A 20,025-nucleotide genomic window follows, 5' to 3' on the forward strand; every position below is an offset into this window, starting at 1 on the left:
TAGATCTATGACTAGAAAAGTTACGGTCCTCATCAGATGCAGAGCCCCATCCATTTACCATTGAACCTAAAAACAAATGTAGTTGTCTAGTAAGTTGTATATATTAGATATCTCATCTACTTGTACACACTGTACTCATGAGCAAGTAGGCTGCCTCAACTCCTCACTTCTTTGAGCTGTTACCATGCATTCTTTCATCACATCATCATTACTCATGGAAGCATTCTAAGTGCAGAATGAAGCTCATCTCAATCTGTATCTGTGCCTAGCACATGGACAACCATTGTGAATGATTCAAGTCTTACATATCCTAAACTATTAGAAAACCATTTAGCCAAGAGAATTTCTATGTACAGTTTAAGTTTCTACAATTATCAAAGAGCAATGTTTATTGATACAGATTATAGTGTACTTAGACTCGGCTGATGAAAAGTATACTATGAGAATCTTTCTATGTTAGACTTGTTAATCTGCAAGAATATTTTTTTAATTGTAAAAATACTGTACAGAGGGGTTACAATTACATGGGCAAGATGAGTACATTTCTTATCAAGCATTGTAGCCTCCTCCTTTGTTTTCCCTTCCCAACCCTTCCCCTTCTCTCCCTGCCACCCCCACCCAATCCTCCCCACCCTCTCCCAATCTGCAAGAATATTTCTATATTAGGTATGTAGTTACATACCATAAGAGAGCTGGGATTATTTCAAGATAGTAGAATAACAAATTACTCATAAGGTAACAAAAAGTTATGAACAAAATTAATAAACAGTATTAAATAAAATATGAAGACAATATTCTATAAAATTGTCTGAGCTTCAATGATCCTTACATATTCCTTGGTTTCCATAATTTTAAGAACTTCAGTTTGCTTTTCTTAACACCAATACTGATCTTTAGAAATTCATCTTTCTTAAGAGTATCACCAGCCCTAATGTAGATTTTTTTTTCAGCAAAATTAGTATGGAAATGGAGGAAAATAATTGCAGTTCATTATCACAATAAACTACCAAGTAATGATTATTATTTCTTAGAAAATAAGCAAACAAGTATAGATGTTAAATGTTCTAAATAAACCAAATATATATATTTACATGAAAACCTGAAAATTAAAATGCTATAGATTATTTCTCCTTTTCTCCAATATATAAACAATAACAGTGTGGTTAGTAGTGTCTCATCCTGAAGCACTTGTCAAGGTGCCAAGATACAATAACACAGATTCCTGCACTTTCAGGGCATGGAAAATAGTAACTGGCAGAGTTAAAATGATCTGAGAAGTTAAAAGGGTATTAAGTGTAGCAGAGAAAGATAGGATTTTGGTTTTCCTTGCCAAAAGCACACAGATACACTTTTTACTTTCCAAACAAATTCCCCTGACACAGGCCACTTCAAGGAGGCTGAGATAGCCATAGCAACTGAACCTCCTGAGAGAGATCATTTCCAGTTAATAATCCCAAGTCAAGGACCAAGAGAAGAAATCATGTACTAGGCCTGCCAATATAATGCTACTGTAGATAAGAAGAAAAAAAATCAAAGTCATTCAGTGGGGGACAGAAAGATAGAAGTCTCAAACTGAGAGTAGTGAGATATTTCAAAGCTCACTTCCAATTCCTCCCAGGCACTCTTATCTGTTGGTCTATATGTCTGTCCTCTCTCTCCAATTCAAATGATCTCTTTGTTCTTCACCTCCCGCTTCATCCCTAAACTCCTCACTCCCTCTTAGTTCCTGTCTAAATGATCTTTCTGAAGCACTTCCCATCCATCCATCCTCAGTTTAAAGCCTTATTTAGTTCACCAATAGTTTACATACAAGGTTGGAATCAGGTTTCTTTTTCTTTTCTTCTTCTCTTTCTCTTTCTTATTTGTCAATACTGGGGCTTGAACTCTGGGCCTGGGCACTGTTCCTGAACTCTTTTGTTCAAGGCTAGTGCTCTACCACTTGAGCCACAGCACCACATCTGGTTTTCTGGTGGTTAACTGGAGATAAGAGTCTCATGGACTTTGTTGGCCAAACTGGCTTTGAACTGTGATCCTCACATCTCAGCCTCCTGAGTAGCTAGGATTATAGGTATAAGCCACTGGTGCCCAGTAGAGTCAGGTTTCTGAAACCTTTCAGTAATCCTGAGGTTACTGACAAATCCATTGTGTCAGGCATACAGTACAGTCTCTGTGTGTACCATCTATGTCACCTTCCATTGTTTAAATTTCTGTCTGGCTACTAGTTTGTTCTACCAGTGTTTATTCTTTACTGCCTTGTATCAACTTCACTTTCAATTTTATGTTAGAGAGAATCAATCTTTCCTTTGTCATCTAAATATCATGCATACAATAGTGTTTTTCCCTATCCTGCTCTTTGTTGCATATTTTGGTTTTCTTTTGTACCAATAAAATTATGTGAAGTTGTATTTAAGAACTATTTCTTATGCCTTTTCATACTTTTATTTTTAGGTTCATTGTACAATAGTCACTACGTTGAATCAAATCCATTTAATATTTCCATTATTTACTGTAATTCTTTGTGTGATTTTATTTGTTGTATAATTTTCTAAAGAATGACCTTGTGTAATATATAAAAGAAATGTCCATATAAACATTCCTAGAAGATTTATTAAACAAGAAATATGTCAGTAAGTTCTTGTTCATTGTCGGGATAATGGGAAAAACATTGATATAATCCAAAATAAGAAAGGAAAAATTATGGAAGTGGTACTGTGATTCAAGCAGTAGAGTGCTTGCCTTGAGCTGAAGAGTTCAGGAACAGTACCCAAGACCAGAGTTCAAGCTCCACGACTGACAAAAAAATAAAAATAAAAATAAAAATAAAAATTGTAACAATAACAAACATAACTTTCATTATGTAATGCAATAAATATCCTATTACAATTATGTGTGTTATATATCTTATAATGTTTTGATACACTTAAAAATATCAATATTTGTAATACTTTGATTTATATCGTGGCAAATTATATTTTTTATGGGTACACGTAACATCTTTCCATACTCATCTACCTTAATGCATTTAGTTAGATTTGGTTCTGTTCTGTCAAATTCTCAGACTCCATTAATATCAGTCACGTCATATTCTCAGTCTGTTTGGTTCTTTGTTTGTATTCCAAAACTGATTAGTCTCTGTACCCCACCAAATCACTTCACAGCAATATCACCAAAGAAATCCCTTGCTAGAAGAACTCCAGAGAGAATTAGCTTAAGTTCTGCCAAAACAAATAAACAAAAACCTGTTTGTCTCATGATAGTGAGTCCTTTATATGAGAACTTCACATACATGTGCTATACCCTAAACAAGCCACCTTTTCTGCTCTGGCCTTCTGACTTCCCTCCCTTTTGATTGCTTTTGTCCTGTCCTTAAAAACTTTGCTTATCCAATTTTTTTTTCATGATGCTTCTTTACCTTTCTGGAAAGAGCTAGTCCCATGGAAGTCAGGGCCTCAAGCAGCTGTTGATCAGTACAGAAACAGTAATCAGCTATCTTTTGTGGATTGTTTTTATACCTTTTAAAAGGCCAAAGAGACTAGATAAATAACAGTAGGCTTAAAGAGATTTGGACAGTAGGTTTGGCAATATTAGGCAATGAGATACCTAATGACCCCAAGTAAAAGAGAATAAAATTAGTGTCCCCTTTGCTTTCAACAAGGGGTCAAGACCATGAAAAGAGGTCATGTTTGAATATCTTCAACAAACTATACTAAGTTAGGGATAAGATACCTGCAATAGGTACATTTGTGAGGAACACTTTGCAAATTATTTAGCCATAATCTATTAATGAAAGTAATATAATATATTAGAATTCCTCTCAGAAATTTATATAATGGCTACTGATTTCATCTTTGGCTATCATTTTTCTTCTTTATGTACCTGAAAATTTAGATAAACAGTTAGCAAAGACACGAGTAAGGCTATGATTTGGAAGAAATGAAAAATATTAATTCTTAAATTAAAAGGTAAGTCATTTGTGTGCTTAAAAAGGAAAATTAAAGTTCATACCTGCTAGGTACAAACAGCTTAGCTAGATTACATACAAATTACAAGCAATTCATATTCATTTGACACATTACAGCTCTTGACATAATCAATACACATTTAAACATTTAATGAAAAATGAATTTATGTCACATAGTCAAATTTATTTGTGTTCACATTTTCAATCTTTCCAAATTCCTCAAGTTTAAAATTGCTGAAAGGCAGAAAAAAAATCTCAAATTTATTCAAGCTGTTAAGGAGGAGCTGCACATAGGACATTAAGTTGTTGCTCACATGCTACTGAGCATAAAATACCATGATAAAGTGGCATCTTGCTGTGTCTCTATTACATCTCCAGCACTAAAATTAATTTATGATCAGTCATCAATTCATTTACATGTCATTTTATGCTAAACCCTTCCTTGCTGATAAATGCTTATCCTTAGATCCATTAAGCCAGAGTAAAGTCTGTGCTTTATAATATGACCCTGCTAATTGTTGCATTACCATTTTTATGAGATACAAAAACTAACGGAGCCCCATTTTTGAGCCAATATTTAATCCAGGAACTCTTCTTATTAAATGCTATTTTCCTAACTACCTGCTAAGTAAAATCTTCAGCTATAATTGTCTTTGGTCAAATTAATTCAAGTATTGACCTCTGCATAGATGTAGAAAGATATGTCTGGTTTCTAATTTTTTTCACTCAAAGATATTGAATATGCAACAATTTCAATCATGATACTCACAGAGAGAAGAACACACAGTGTGAAGAATAAGCACACTAAGCAGGGCACTGGTGGCTCATGCCTGTAATCCTAGCTACTCTTATCTTGAATTAATTAATAAAAAGCCAGAAGTGGAGGTGTTACTCAAGTAGTTGAGTAGCAGCATTGAGTGACAAGCTGAACAAAAGCATGAGATCCAAAACAAAGAAAGCACAATAGAAACAAAACAAAAAACCCTCGTTTTTGGAATATATGATACCTACTTAGATATTTCATTCAGAAATAATCATGTTTGTGTGTATGTGTTTGTATGTGTGTATTATTTGCTTTTTAATCTGTTAAATTGTGAAGTAATAATTTACTTTTAAAGGCATCCAGCCTGTGGAAGATATCGAAGAAAAGAGATATCTAAGAAAATAATATCATTATTTTTAGTATTATCTGTGAAATTTCTCTTCATATTAAGATTATTATTATTATGTTTTTAAATTTTCTGCACCGGAGGCAACGTTTCAGGTTAAAATTGTTGTGGCCATTGCTGTGAAATCTGTGTGGTCAAGTCAGATAATGAGGTTGCCAGGTTTTATTGTTTTCAAAGTGATGCAGTATCAGGGTTCTAATGAAAACCTCTGAACACACAGAATATGCATAGCCAAAAGTTGCTTTCTACAGTTTGTGTGTGGTCCAACCATCCAGACAACTTTTACTGATTTACTTAATAACAATACGTTTTGTGTTCGCTCAGGCAGTTAGAATCTTGGCTACACTTGCAGGATATTTTTTCCTTCCTTCTCTCCTGCTGCTTTCTGTTTCTTTTCCATGATCCTGTCATTAAAGTCAGGAAGCACTTACCTATGCCTCCCACCACTGAAGTTACAGAAGGAAGTATTGAAGACTACTCTCCCTCTTACTGGGTCATACTAGGTTGAGCAATGAGGAAGAAATATTTCTTCCAGGTTACCGGACACTGAAACAATTCTGTGCCCATTTTCTAGACCATAACAAAGTTTGATATGTTATCATAATATAGTTGTATTTTTAAAACAATGAAATAGGTTCATCTTATAGGCATAGATAAAAATTATAATCAGGCCCATGATTGTAGGCCTAACTACTAAGAGGAAGGGAAAAGGAACATTGTATTTCAAGGATAGCTCTGGCATAATGTTACCAAAATCCCATCTCAGCCAAGCAGCTAAGGTTGGCTGTGTTTGTCTGTAATTCTAGCTCATACAGAGGCATAGGTAGACAGATGGCAGTCTGAGGCCAGGCTTGGTAAAAAAAAATTAAAAGCTTTCTTTGGAATAACTGAAACAAAAAAGGACTGAGTCATGGCTAATATAATAAAGGACTTGCATAATAAGAATGAATATTGGGAGTTCTAGACTCAGTACTTCCAAAAGAAATTAAAAATAAAACTTGTACAAATGGATTTCCTTATAAAATAGCTGATCTAGTTTAATTTTGTTAGGTTACTAGAAATAAACAGAGAAATATGAGGAAAATGAATAAAACATTCAAACAAAATATGAGGAAAGTAAATAAAAGCTACTTCTAATATTTCATGTTCTGATCTTCATTAAGTATGTAGTAATGTTCTAGTGATGATGTTCCAGTAATAACATTACAAGCTGTATTTTTAAAAGTGTATAGTTTTTTCATTTTTATTCCTTTTTACACATGCATATAACACAGAGAAATGAGAATCACATATTAAGTAACAGGAGAGAATAGTATTTTCTTGTAAAAAATGCAAATTATACAGATTAGAAAAAGTTGAGCATTTCCCAAGCAGGGATCATGTTCATTTACCTTTACAGTAAGATTAATTGATTTTGAACATTCTTCTCATACTTATCAAGCAGGTGACCTCGAACAAGGATTAAAATTCCTCAATGACTCAATTTATGTACAACATGAGAATGTTCATAATAGAGTTCTTTACTATGCATTTTAAACCTTCAGAAACAAAATTATATAAAACAATAGAAATTAATATTTTTGATTTTTGTCCTTCATTTTGTCTTTAATTCTCTCCATCCCTCTTCTCCTTTCCTTCCCACTCTCAATCTCTCTTGGTCTCTCCTCCCCTTTAAAAATGTAAAAAAAAATTCTTATATTACTGTGCCACAAAAAATGAAGCAAAACTAAAGAATAATAACCAAAAGCAAACTAACAAGCACATCAGACCACTGCTTAGAAGGATGCCTCACCATTCCTAAAGGCCATTGTGTTATTGTCATTGAGTTGAACTTATTTATCAGTGGTTAAATGTAACAGGCATAAGTTATACTAAATACATAAATCAAGAAATTTGCAACTACTTTTCACTAATGAGGTCCTGAATTTTGGAACTACAAGTATTATCATTTTTTAGCTTTTTTCTTTTATGAATGATCATTTAAAAATTTAAGAAATCTCTCATTAGTTCCTTAGCTGTCATAAAAATATGCAGAACCAATTTGCATATTTCTTAACAAAAAAGGACTCTATAATTGATTAACTACTTACATTTCCTAATGTGTCAGTTGTGGAGTATAATGTATTCAAATAAAATCTTGACTGATTTTACATAGAAGCTCATCAGCTTGGTTGTCTTTGGCTATCTGTTATAGTTGGTATCAGATTCAGGAAATGAAACCTATGTATTAGTTCTGTTAATAAAAACGGGCATCTTCTGGGGCTGGGAAGGTGGCTCAGTGGTAGGATGCTTGCCTTTCATATATGAGTCTCTGGGCTCAATTCCTTAGCACCACATAGCAAAAAAGCCAGAAGTAGTGCTATGGCTCAAGTGGTAGAGCATTAGCCTTGAGCTGAAGAGCTGAGGGATAGCGCCCAGGCCCAGAGTTCAGGCCCCATGAACGACAAAAAAAAGGTATCAGAGTAATGATAATGAATACATCTATCAGGTAATCTGTTATAAGTAATGACTAATTTACTCACATTACCAACAAATTTAGAATTGTGGGTAAAGAAGAACAGAATTATTTCTCTACCATTATAACTGACTTAAAAACATCTAATCCAAATGATGAGATTAGAACCAAGTGGTTCTTTTTGTCATTGCTCTGATTTTATTTTGCATTTTTTTCTTTTTAAAGTCTTGTTAGGTAGGTCAAGATATTCTCAAATTGTCAATCCTCTTACATTAGGATTCCAAGTACTGAGACTATACATGTGTACAACCACAATTATCTTATTCTTGTTTTATTACTTACCTCATTTAACATCATTACACTAGCCTGAAGTACATGAAAAATACATAGGCAAATTAGGATAATATTTCCTAACGTTGATTGTTATAAAAGTGGTTCAATATGTATTTGTGTATATACACATATCTCTACCTCTGGGGCATACACACATAGACATGTACATATTACACATGCACACACACTATCTGTTCACATCCCTATACACACTACCTATACTCAATCATTTATCACCATTCTCACAGAAATGTATAAACTTATAATTTCATGCACTAAAATCCACACATGCTCACACACCTCCTATATAGAACTACATGTATGTATACATACATATAAAAATATATATACTGACTCACTCTTCCTACATATACACATTAAAAAACAAAGCTTGCATCAAATATTTTTCCCTCAAAACTCACTTGGCTAGCTAAGTGTAAAGTACAAGTTCTACTAAGGGAATGTTAAATGTAGAGGACAAATTTATTGCAAAATACATACCTAAACACTGAGATTTCCATATAAGGTCTTAATTAAGCAATGAGTTCAAACAGAGAAATGGATTTTGTTTTTTTAGCAATAAAAACTTCATCGGAATGAACATTATACTAGTTAGAAAAGTGCAGATTGCTCCAATTACTGTCACATAAGACAGACCAACTTGTTCCTAACAGGTGTGTTTTTGGAAAAGTGTAAAATATTATCCTAATTTATAGAAATAGTTTTCATCCTTGCCATTATCTTATTTAATAAAAAATTATATCTTAGTGACTTTTTTCATTATTTTTGCAATTTTACCATATTCCTGATGGAAAATAGTTCAATATCATTAGTGAAATATGCAAAAATATGTAGAATTTTACCCTAAAGGAGATTAGGCTAGAAATTCAAGGCACTAATAAGTCATCTCTCTGTATTCAAAGATTTTAACTTTGCTCTGTCACCTTCATTTAAATGTGGGTTTCAAATCTTAATTATCCTACCAAGCAGACTGGCACTCATATAAGAAGACAAAAAAAAGTGTAGACTTGGACATCACCCACTGGGTAATCCAGGAATGGAGGAGGGAGAAATTACAAGTACTAATGTTTTCTGCACTCTATCCTACCCCGTCAGTTTCCATTGGTGTTTGCAAAGCTAACAAATAAGGAGTAAATCTGTGGAAATTGGGCAGCTATTAGAGTAAAAATAGATGAAGCACTTATATATGTAATATATAAAAATAAAAAATAACATAAAATAGTGAACTATATAAATGATAACACTGTTATATAAAACACTTTCAAGATTAAAAATATCATTCAAGCAAATATGGATGCTTTCTGTGAGATATATATATATATATATATATATATATATATATATATATATATATATATATATATATATATAAATGGTATTCTAAGACCAAGTGGATGCAGGGATCAAATCTCAAGTTGTGATCCTGTGCCCTGATAATCATGCAAGTGGCTCTTTGTGTGTGTGTGTGTGTGTGTGTGTGTGTGTGTGTGTGTGTGTGTGTGTGTGTGTGTGTGTGTGTGTTATGTGTGTGTGTGTGAAAGAACCAAAGGAAAGAAACTAAAAGAACGAAATGAAAAGAAAGAGGGAAGCTTTGCTTTTCACTATTCATTGTGTATATACTTGGATTCAAAACATTCCAATTTCAATCCTTGGAAATAGGTTATGCATCAGTGCTGGAATCATCATAAGGAGAATATAAACTGAAGTCTTTCACTTGGTGTACAGGCTGGGGGAAAGCCTCGAAAGTAAACAGAATAATTATACTTCTTGGGAGAGGAATAATTAACGGATTCAGCAAAATGAAATACATAAACATATAGTTTATCTCTCTATACATTTTACCATTCTAAAAATAAGACTGTGCAACCAGGAGAGGCATATTTTGAAGCCTTGCTTATTTTCATCAGTGAGTGGTTTTACAGAGTGAAATATCAAGAGGCATTTTAAGATTGTATTCACTTTGTATGTTGCTTCTGATATACAAAATATATCATCCCTAAAAGTCAAGTTTTTTTTTTCCACGTAAAAGACTTGGTTCCTTCGCAGAATGAACTTTTCATAAAAGCCCTGGATATAATTGAGTTTTCTTTCATGTCTTTAAAGCTCTTTAAAATTCATGAATTTTCTTATCATTTTTGCAGCAAAGCCAAAGTATTTCCAAATGCTTTTTGAATTTGGTGTTTAACATTAACATATTTAAACTGTTACAGAAATAGATGGAGTGGAATAACTCTTACATGAAAAAAGTGTATGATTTTTGATACATTTCAGTGTTGCAAATAGGTCAGGTGTTTCTAGTAAATCAGTTTTGTTACCTGTCACAGAGCTGTCTAGATTGTCCATACTGGATCCAGGAGTGTGGTCTAGGGCTCTCAGGGGTCTGGGGATTTCTAAAGCTTCTTCTTCATCATCAGCATCATCATCTGCAACATCTGTTTCTAAATCAGAAATCAAGGTTCCGGACACGTAACCTAATGGTGGAACGGGAGGCTGTGGAGGTTGATTATTGCTTTGAAGGTGCCTGGAATTTAAATTGGAAAAAAGAAAAACCAGAGAGGGAGGAGCAAATCATTAATGTTCAGCAAGATTATAATCTGAATTAAATAGCATGCTCTAATAACTGACACTAACTTCTTTTATACAAATTCTTTCTTAGAGTTGACAGTACTTTTTAAAGAAATCTTTCAGCAATGATAATAAACTCTAGAAGAATACCTTATCAAATAAAAACATTGAGTAAAAATGTCTTCTATTAATATTGATAGGTTGAAATGGAGAGAAAATACAGAGCTAATATTTTTTATCAGTAAGTCATACAAAAGAGAATATTAATATTTGTTACAAATAACAATTTACAGTTGACTTTCTTCTCCAAAATGACTTCATTTCCAATTTAAATTTTGGAGTTCTACTTGAGCCATTCTGCCTGTTTTCTGCAACTGAACAAATAATGGCACTTGATGAACTAATTCCCTCTCATCCTTCCTCAGCACCTTTCCTGCCACATTATTAGGCAGAGTGGTTTACCATTTACCCAGTTAAGTGTAGGTGCAACTATGTGTTTTATCCATCAACGACTTTGCGACTATTTCTCACTCTTTCACCTATCAGGTCTTTTTATTTTCTTTTTGGTCAGTTGTAGGCTTGAACTCTGATCCTGGGCACTGTCCCTTACCTCTTCAGCTCAAGGCATGTGCTCTACCACCTGAGCCACAGTGCCACTTTTGGTTTTCTGTGCTTACTTGCATATAAGAGTCTCATAGACTGTCTTGCCAGGGCTGGCTTTGAACCTTGATCCTCAGATCTCAGCCTCCTGAGCAGCTAGGATTACAGGTGTGAACCATTGGCACTGGTTCACCTATCAGGTCTTAGAAGGAAAAATGAGGCATCACAGGAAACCTTTATTATGGGAAAATTATTTGAATTTTAACCTAACAAAGTCAATAGAATGTGCTATTTTATTTAGAAGATATTTGATCATTTATTTAGAAAGTGCTTTGAGCTTCTTCAAGCTATAAAATGCTAAATTAAAGCAATTGTTACTTGTTACTGTCAAAATGAGTGAATATGCTACACATTTGTACATATTGTCATTCCATTCCCTTCATGCAAAACATTAGAAGTGTTTTACATATCACTATAGTATTAGATAGTAGAAAGTTGGTGACTACTTAAAGGATACTAGAAATAAGTGCTAATCACTTTTATCATTGGCTTGTAAGGGAAAGATACCAGATTATTCCCATTCTCATTTGAATTTTATGTGAAAATATTTTATTTTTCTAGAATTTGCTTAATATTCCTCTCCTAGTTGCATACTCTAATGTTAATAGGCTTCCAGTTCTTGCAGTGTTAAAAATACTTTTAAAATTCTAGTTCTGGGAATACCCAGCCTCAATCAGACCCCAATGTCTAATACAAAAGATCAGGAATTTGAAGCCCCAAATAGTTTCTTCACTCTCATCACAAACCATTAATTGAAAAATCAGAAAGAAAAAGTAAATTTCTCTAAATCCTACTCTCAGTTTTGAGCACTCATGAGCACATCTTGTATGTGTATGCTTTCAACTTCTGCTTGTGAATCAGTGATGGGGAGCCAAGTAATGTGCAGGCAAGCTGCAAAGAGGTATTTACACACCTGATAATTTCTCTTATAAGAATAGGGATTTGGTTTGGGAAAGAATGGGATGGGATAGACTAACTTGCTAGTCTTCCATCACTGATAGCACCTCCTGATGAATAAAGAAATCATGTTTAAAAAAACTGAAATAAAGAGGCTGGGAAGGTGGCTTAGTGGTAGAGTGCATGCCTTGCATGCAAGAGGCCCTGAGTTCGATTCCTCAGCACCACATAAGCAGAAAGAGCTTGAAGTGGCATTGTGGCTCTAGTGGTAGAGCTCTAACTTTGCACCTTGAGCTGAGGGACAGTGCCCAGGCCCAGAGTTCAGGTCCCAGGACTGGCAAAAAAAAAAAAAAAAACAAAGCAAAACAGAACAGAACAAAACAAAAAAACCCACTGAAATAAAAATGAGGATATTACAACATTTATAAATATTGTATAGTAAAAGGCAGTGTATTCTACTTTTTATGGATCACCATAAACAGAATTGCTGGAGGTGTTTGTTAGTAGTGTTCCTGTAATGCTGATATTCAAACCAGATAAAAAGGCACATCCAAACTAGATGAGCCAGGTCTTTTGTGGGCACACGACAAGTCACAACATCTACTTGTCGAGTTAACGAAGGCATTCTGAAACATTGAGTAAAGGAAACAGGGTCTGGAGGGTTTTTTTTTTCTTTTGTGTGTGTGTGTGTAGGTGAATATAAAGTAGTTTGTTCATCCCTTGGGGAAATTCCTTCCAAGCACTTACTAAATGAGCTACCTATTCTAAGTAGAGAAAGACATCAGTCAACAACTCAGCTGAAAACCCAAGCCCTTATAAACTGTAGTAGCTAATAAAACTCAGGTTCTTTAGTAAGTACCATACAAGTACCATCATTTAATTCTCACAAATGTATAACATAGAATAGAGTTTAACCTTGACCTAAAAGAGGAGGCCTTTCCAGCACACCTGGGAAGAAATCTCCATGTTGTCAAATAAATAGGTTTCCACTTACCAGGAGGCATTACACTACTCCAGACTGTCTCACAGGACAAGTTATGGTGAAACTTTTAGTCACACAATCTTAGCTCGACCTCTGTATAGGCTGAAGACTGAAGTCTGTCATATTGGTAGTCAATGGTCTATGTAACAGAATCTCAGAGCTCATGCTTTTTTCCCTGGTTAGCAACAATTAATCCCAGCACATGGTCAAAGTCTTCATTAGGGAAACAATGGGAAAGACGCCCGAGAGAAGACACTTGAGGACGGGCTTTTGGTATTTTCCTGCAACCTACATTTCTTCTTTTTTATCTGATTTGAAATCAATATCTGTTTAGCTGAATAAACTGTAACTTTGAATATCCTAGCTTTCAGTGATTTCTGTGAATTCTAGTGAATAGGTGAATCTCAGAGGGATATCCAGTATTGTATGTGGTATTAGAAAAAAGGAAGATTTTTGCTGGGTGCCGGTGGCTCATGCTTGTAATCCTAGCTACTCAGGAGGCTGAGATCTGAGGATCCAGGTTCAAAGCCAGCCTAGGCAGGAAAGTCTATGAGACTCTTATCTTCAATAAACCACTAGAAAGCTGGAAGTGGCACTGTGACTCAAGCGGTAGAGCGCTAGCCTTAAGCTGAAGAGCTGAGGGACAACGCTCAGGCCCAGAGTTCAAGGCCCACGACTGTCAAAAAAAAAAGAAAGAAAGAAAGAAAGAAGGAAGATCTTCAATTCTATCCTCTAATTTTTTTTTGTGTGTGTGTGTTTGTGTGTGTGTGTGTGTGTGTGTGTGTGTGTGTGTGTGTGTTATCTGTATGTAGTGTGTGCTAAGCAATTTGTCCAAGGTTCTACAGCTATTTGGATGTTGACCTCCATAGAAAAGTCCCCAACTTTGGTTTTTCTCAATTGAATTTCATAGTAAACAATCAAAATCTATCTGGAGTTTGAACCTGTTTATATCTATATCTATATCTATCTATCTATCTCTATATTTTTTTTTTGCCAGTCTGGAGGCTGAAAACTCTGGGTCTGGGCACTGTCCCTGAGCTTCTTTTTGCTCAGGGTTAGCACTCTACCACTTGAGCCGCAGTACCACTTCCAGCATTTTCTGTATATGTGGTACTAAGGAATCAAACCCAGGGCTACATGTATGCGAAGAAAGCACTCTACCACTAAGCCACTTTCCCAGCCTATATTCTTTTTTTTTTTGGGTCCGGTTGTGGGGCCTGAACTCTGGGCCTGGGGGCTGTCCCTCGGCTCTTCAGCTCAAGGCTAGCGCTCTACCACTTGAGCCACAGCGCCACTTCCGGCTTTTTTCTTTTTTCCTTATATGTTGCTGAGGAATCGAACCCAGGGCCTCAGGCTTGCAAGGCAAGCGCTCTACCACTGAGCCACCTTCCCAGCCCCCAGCCTATATTCTTAAATGCAGAAAAATTTGAGAAATTCTGAGCCAGTCTGTTTAAATTACTTAACTGCTTGGTGTCATAACTAATGAAGGAGATCCTATCATTTATCAAGCAGTTTCAATATTCTACGAGAAGTGGCTTAATGTAAAATAATACTGTTTAAAAGTAGGCTGTCTATTGAAAAAATATCTGATTATTATGAAAAATTTCAGGATTTGATTTTGATATTAATACAAAAGCATATTTTAAGATAGGAAACCTATCTTTTTCTATGTAAGAGTAGCTGCATTTTCAAAACAAATAGCTTGTTACAGATGGCTCACGCCAATAATCCTAGCTAGTTGGCAAGCTGAAATCTGGAGGATCATAGTTCAAGGGCAGCCTGGGCAAAAAAGATTCATTAGATTCGATATCCAAAATAATGAGCAAAAACCAAGGCTGGAAGTAGGGTTCAAATGGTAGAATACTAGCACAGAAAGCATGATACCATCAATTCAAACTCTAGTACAACCAAAAAAATAATAGTAATGATTAACACTGTGAATTCTAGTTATCTCATTATCAGCTCATTTCCATAGTTACAACTATCAAAACAAGCAAATATTTATTTAATGACTTCAAGCCCAGAATGTAAATCAACAGAATATAATTAGTGAGAGATCAAAAGTGTTTCATTTACCAAAGTCCAAGCTTATAGATTACTACATCAGGGAAAAACAAGAAGAAAACTATAAAGCTGTGAGAATTGATCTCATTTAATTTCTACCATAGTTTCACATCTTAGTACATTTCTATCTACAGTTTCTGAAAGTATGTGCATTGATTAATTAAAGGAATCTTGGATTGTTAATTTATTCCTGAGCTTCTTTGGGATGCATTTACTGTTGTTTATATTGATTCATTTAATTCAACCCAAAGAAGGTCCTTTATTTCTTTTATTAACTGACATCGTGTGTAAGTGATCTGTAGAAACAGATTTACATATTCATAATGATATACAGAATTAATCACAGCACTCTGAAGAATCTAAAAGGAGTCCTTTATTATGGCAGTAAAAGTGAGTTCAAGGCCAGGGGCCAGTGGTTCACACCTGTAATCCTAGCTACTCAGGAAACTACAATCTGAGGATCCTGGTTCAAAGCCAGCCTGGGCACGAAAGTTCATGAGACTCTTATCTCCAATATACCACTCAGAAAACTGGAAGTTGTGCTGTGGCCCAAGTGGTAGAGCGCTAGCCTTAAGCTGAAGAGCTCAGGGACAGTGCCCAGACCCAGAGTTCAAGCCCCATGACTGACAAAAAAGAAAAAAAAAGTGAGTTCAAGGGTAAGCTGGTTGAAGGTAAATCATAAATTAGGAACAACTCAGGTATAGCCAAAAGTACTTTAGACTAAAATCAGCCTATCTAAATTTTGCTCCCAGTCATTCTATAATTACATATGTGAATTTGATTAGACTTTTAAAAAATCAATTCTACAGTCTATTCTTTTATATTAAAGATTTTGATGTATACAAAGACATTTTTAATCCTTGTATATTTTTGACGATGGGTCCTTGTGAACTCATGTAAAGGAACGTTTGCATGTATTGCAAGCATGGGTCCCTTGACTTAGTGAAGGTATTTACCATGTTTGTTTTGCTATATCAAACTGATAAGCTCTTGTCAGCTCATCCAGGTGTGCCTGCAAAATGGGTTGCATCTCCTCCCGTGGTGATGGCGTAAGAGTAGCTGTAGACTGCTGCCCAAAGGAGATAGCAGGAGAGGAAGCCACGCCTCGCACGGGAGGTGTTGGGACTCGGTCATCATCTTCTTCCAGTTCATCTTCCATACCCTGGTGTAAGTAAGTTTGCACTGGTAATGGTGGGCACCAGCTGTCGCTGTCATAGCTGAAAGTAATTGAGGAACACACATGTTAGTACATAATTATACAGGCAATAAAGAGCAACCACATGGTGTCTAATATGTTCTCCTGATCATGTTGGTGAAGCTACCATAGTAAATCACCTGGCTTTTATCTTAATTTCCATTTGTAAATTACATCTGTTATCTCAATATCTCAATTAATTCTTAAAGACCTTATTAGCTAATTGTTACCCCCACAGATACAAAGAGCATTAACTTCCCACCAAAGTTGTTCATGTGGAAAAACCAAATTGCTAATTAAAGACAATTAATGAATTTCTGCATGTAGATTTAACTACTTCCTTCTTTTATTCACCCTTATGCAGCAAAAAAAAATTATGTCAATAGAACTGATTGATTATTTAAGAAGTGTTGGGGAAGATTATTAGCTCTTCTTGATCTATATCAATCTCTCCTTCCATGTGACATACTAGTCATAAAGATGATACAATAAAAAGGTAATTTAATATCCCTTTATTCTGCTGTTTTTGTAGAAACCCATGTTTTATTTATAATGATATCTAAATTGTAGCATTTCTATTTACACCTAATCTGTAGTTCTAGTGTTTTTAGGAAACGAATAAATCATTCAAACTTTTAAAAAGAGACAAAAAATAAAGTAATACTACTATTGGATATAATTATAAATTCAGTCTCTTGAACACATCTTAAATACTTCTCCTAACATCATCCATATTTGCCAAATAGATCGGTTGTCTTCATTGTATCTATTAGTTTTCTGTTAGCCGTATTAGCTGAATCTCATTACTTTCTTACCCACTCTATTTTTAAGACAGGGAATAGAATTATATTTCTGAAATCATCATTCATACCACAAAGGCTTAAAATGATTCAGGAATATTAACTAATTAAAGAAACATCTAAACTTATAAGCTGAGCTTAGAAAAAATTTCCACCACGGATCAACATGTTTTTCTAAATCAGCTGCCCACTATGCCCCCCACACCAGCCTGCTCTTGCATTTCTTTCTAACTTCTGAGTCTGTATCTGACTTCGCTTACACTTTGTCTGTAAACTCCTACTTTTTCTTGAAGGCATATTTGCTGGGTCATCATTTTGTGAAGCTCTTTTCTATCTTCTTCATCTGAAATTTATTTCAATTCCATAATATTTAAAGGAACTTCTCATATTACCTTTGGGATTTTTTTTTTGTTTTGGTGTCTCTTTTCTCCCTATTCAGACATATCTATAAACCTAAAGTTTTTCATTTCTAGCATAGTATTTCTACCACCTAGTTAGAGTGCCTCTAGCACATGAGCAATATTCATTAAGTAAACTAAAAATAGAATGAACACCACAAATGAATACATCTAGTCTTGGATTCTGCTACAAACTATAACTTATAAATGTTTGTGTGATGCTAACATTTTTGCTTGAGTATGTTTTGCTTTTCCTTTGTAAAACCGAATTTATCCACAAAATGTTCATACAGATGTTTATAGCAGCTTTGTTCTTAATTGCCAAAGTTTTGAAGTAAGATATCCCCAATAAAGTACAGATAGATAGAATGTAGCACAGACAGACAATGGACTACTGTTCATTGTTTAAAAGAAATGTTTTCCAGACATAAAACAACAAGGAGGGAACATAAATATACTTTACTAAGTAAAAAAGACAACTGGAGAAGGTGACATACAATATAATTTCCACTGTGGTAATTTCAACTGAAAGATGCAAAATCAGCCAGAGGTTGGGAAAAGAAGAAAAGACAAGGCGCAGATGAATTTTGGAATAGGGAAATCATTCTGTATAATATGCTAACAGAGGATAAATAAATATGTCATAAAACTTGTACAATCCCAAATTCAACAAAAGAAACACCAGGATGTGAGTTCCTAAAATGTGTGTCTTGGGGTCAATAGGTTAAGGGGTAGACAAAGAGGAGAAGAAGAAGAGAATGCAGTTAAAGAATTCAATGTACATCGTACAAAATTAAGAACAGGGAAAGTGTGAGTAGGAGAGGGATGGGTGAGAATGTTGAAAGGAATGACATTGATTAAGATGCACTGGATTAACAAAATGCGTAGTGAAATGGCAACTCTTTGGTACAACTTACTAATGATAAAATAAAACTTGTGCAATTCATAGAATGTAAATGAAAAAATGAAACACATGGTAAACTGTGGACCGTGGCTGATACTTACGTGTCAATATATATCATCAAGTAAAATAAGTATCACCTTGGAAGGAGATGTTGATGGTGATGGTATATATTTATGCCTTGCATAAGTCTTTTTAACTTTATAATTTTCTTTGCACTTTAAACTGATCAAAAGTTTTAAACACTATCAGCATTTTACATTATCAATCTACTATAAATCTACTTCAGAGAAAGTACAATATAGGTGGGTAGGTAGATTATAAATAAACAACAAGACAGAGCAGAAGATCTCAACTGATTTTAGAACTGGACAGCTACTATCAAGCACTAGAAAAGGTAGTATTTTAAGTTACATACATAACAACTCTGAGGAAAAGGAAAACATTTTTAACAACTTAAATAGTTCCTTACATGGCAAAACTGATTAAGAAAGAAACGAATGGTTATAGGTGAGAAAGGAGAGAGAGATGGATGGATGCATTCATCATATTGACCATTGCAGGGCCTAAGGAACTTGGAATTTGTTCATAGGTAATTGATAGCTACTGGGAATTTTATGCAAACAATACCATCTTTAGATGTTCAAAGATAGGGACTTCTAAATTCATTTTTCCCTAGTCCCTCAAATTCTCTTTCAAAGTTATTTTTATTTTGGGAATCTTATTTTCACTAATATGGCCATTTATTTTCTCCCTTACTGAGGCTGACAGACAATTGCAATTGAAAGACCTGTTTCAGAAATCCTGTGCATTTAATAGGAGTAATTCATTACAATAGAACTTATGTCTTTCTTAACACTAACTGGAAGAGTAGTTCAGTGTAACAATGTAACAATTTCCTCTGCTAAAAAACACTATTGGTTAAACTTAGATTTCCATTCAGTAATTATCTAGTGAATACCAGTCTGTACTGATAAAAATCTATTACTGTAAATCATTGTCGTTTTCATGTGTTTTATAAATAGAGATCACAGATGTTATTTGTTGAAAAGACTATTACATAAAATATCCACAATTTACTGTACTGGCTGAATTTGCTACTGTAAATTATTCTAATCTCTTTTACCACCACTTAAAATTGTGTGTGAAAATATTAGTATGGTCTAAAAGCACATTTATTCCTTTTAACTCTCTCATACCATTAAATATGCTTAAGCTTCACTCTGCCTTAGCCTTTGTAGTTCATTAACAGGAATCTCACATTTGAACTAAGCCGCCTTTGTTTCCATCTCTTTGTACTTTTCACCTTTTCTAGCTCATTATATTTGTTTGCAGATTCAATTTCCTTCAAATCAACTTTACTACTTCAAATTTCCTTTCATAATCTTACAAATCCTTCAAACTACAGGCCGAATTCTTTATCATTCATAAAGATTTCCTTGGTGAAGACAAGCAATACCCTTTCTCTTCTGAACAGTTCTGTACTCACAGTATATTTCATATTCATTTTAAAATGTATTGTACATTTCCAACCTTGGTCCTTCAACTATTTTTAGTATAGAGCCTGTCACATGTTTATGGTTTCTTTTCCTCAAGGGAATTTAAGATATTTTATGACCTTGAA

General features: G+C 34.5%; 1 protein-coding gene across 13 annotated transcripts in view; it reads right to left on the reverse strand.

Moving 5' to 3' along the window:
* Robo2 (roundabout guidance receptor 2) overlaps nucleotides 1–20,025 on the reverse strand; it is a 1,450,478-nt gene that overhangs the window by 19,714 nt on the left and 1,410,739 nt on the right. For all 13 annotated transcript variants that reach the window (XM_070030464.1, XM_070030463.1, XM_070030462.1 and 10 more), the window contains 2 exons: nucleotides 16,064–16,324; nucleotides 10,255–10,460 (listed from right to left, as the gene is read on the reverse strand). In XM_070030464.1, coding sequence (XP_069886565.1) covers nucleotides 10,255–10,460; nucleotides 16,064–16,324 — 467 coding nt within the window. The remainder of the gene's footprint in view (nucleotides 1–10,254; nucleotides 10,461–16,063; nucleotides 16,325–20,025) is intronic.

The sequence above is a fragment of the Dipodomys merriami genome, unplaced genomic scaffold (genome assembly GCF_024711535.1).
Source record: "Dipodomys merriami isolate MVZ:Mamm:240054 unplaced genomic scaffold, mDipMer1.0.p SCAF_2, whole genome shotgun sequence".
NCBI lineage: Eukaryota > Metazoa > Chordata > Mammalia > Rodentia > Heteromyidae > Dipodomys > Dipodomys merriami.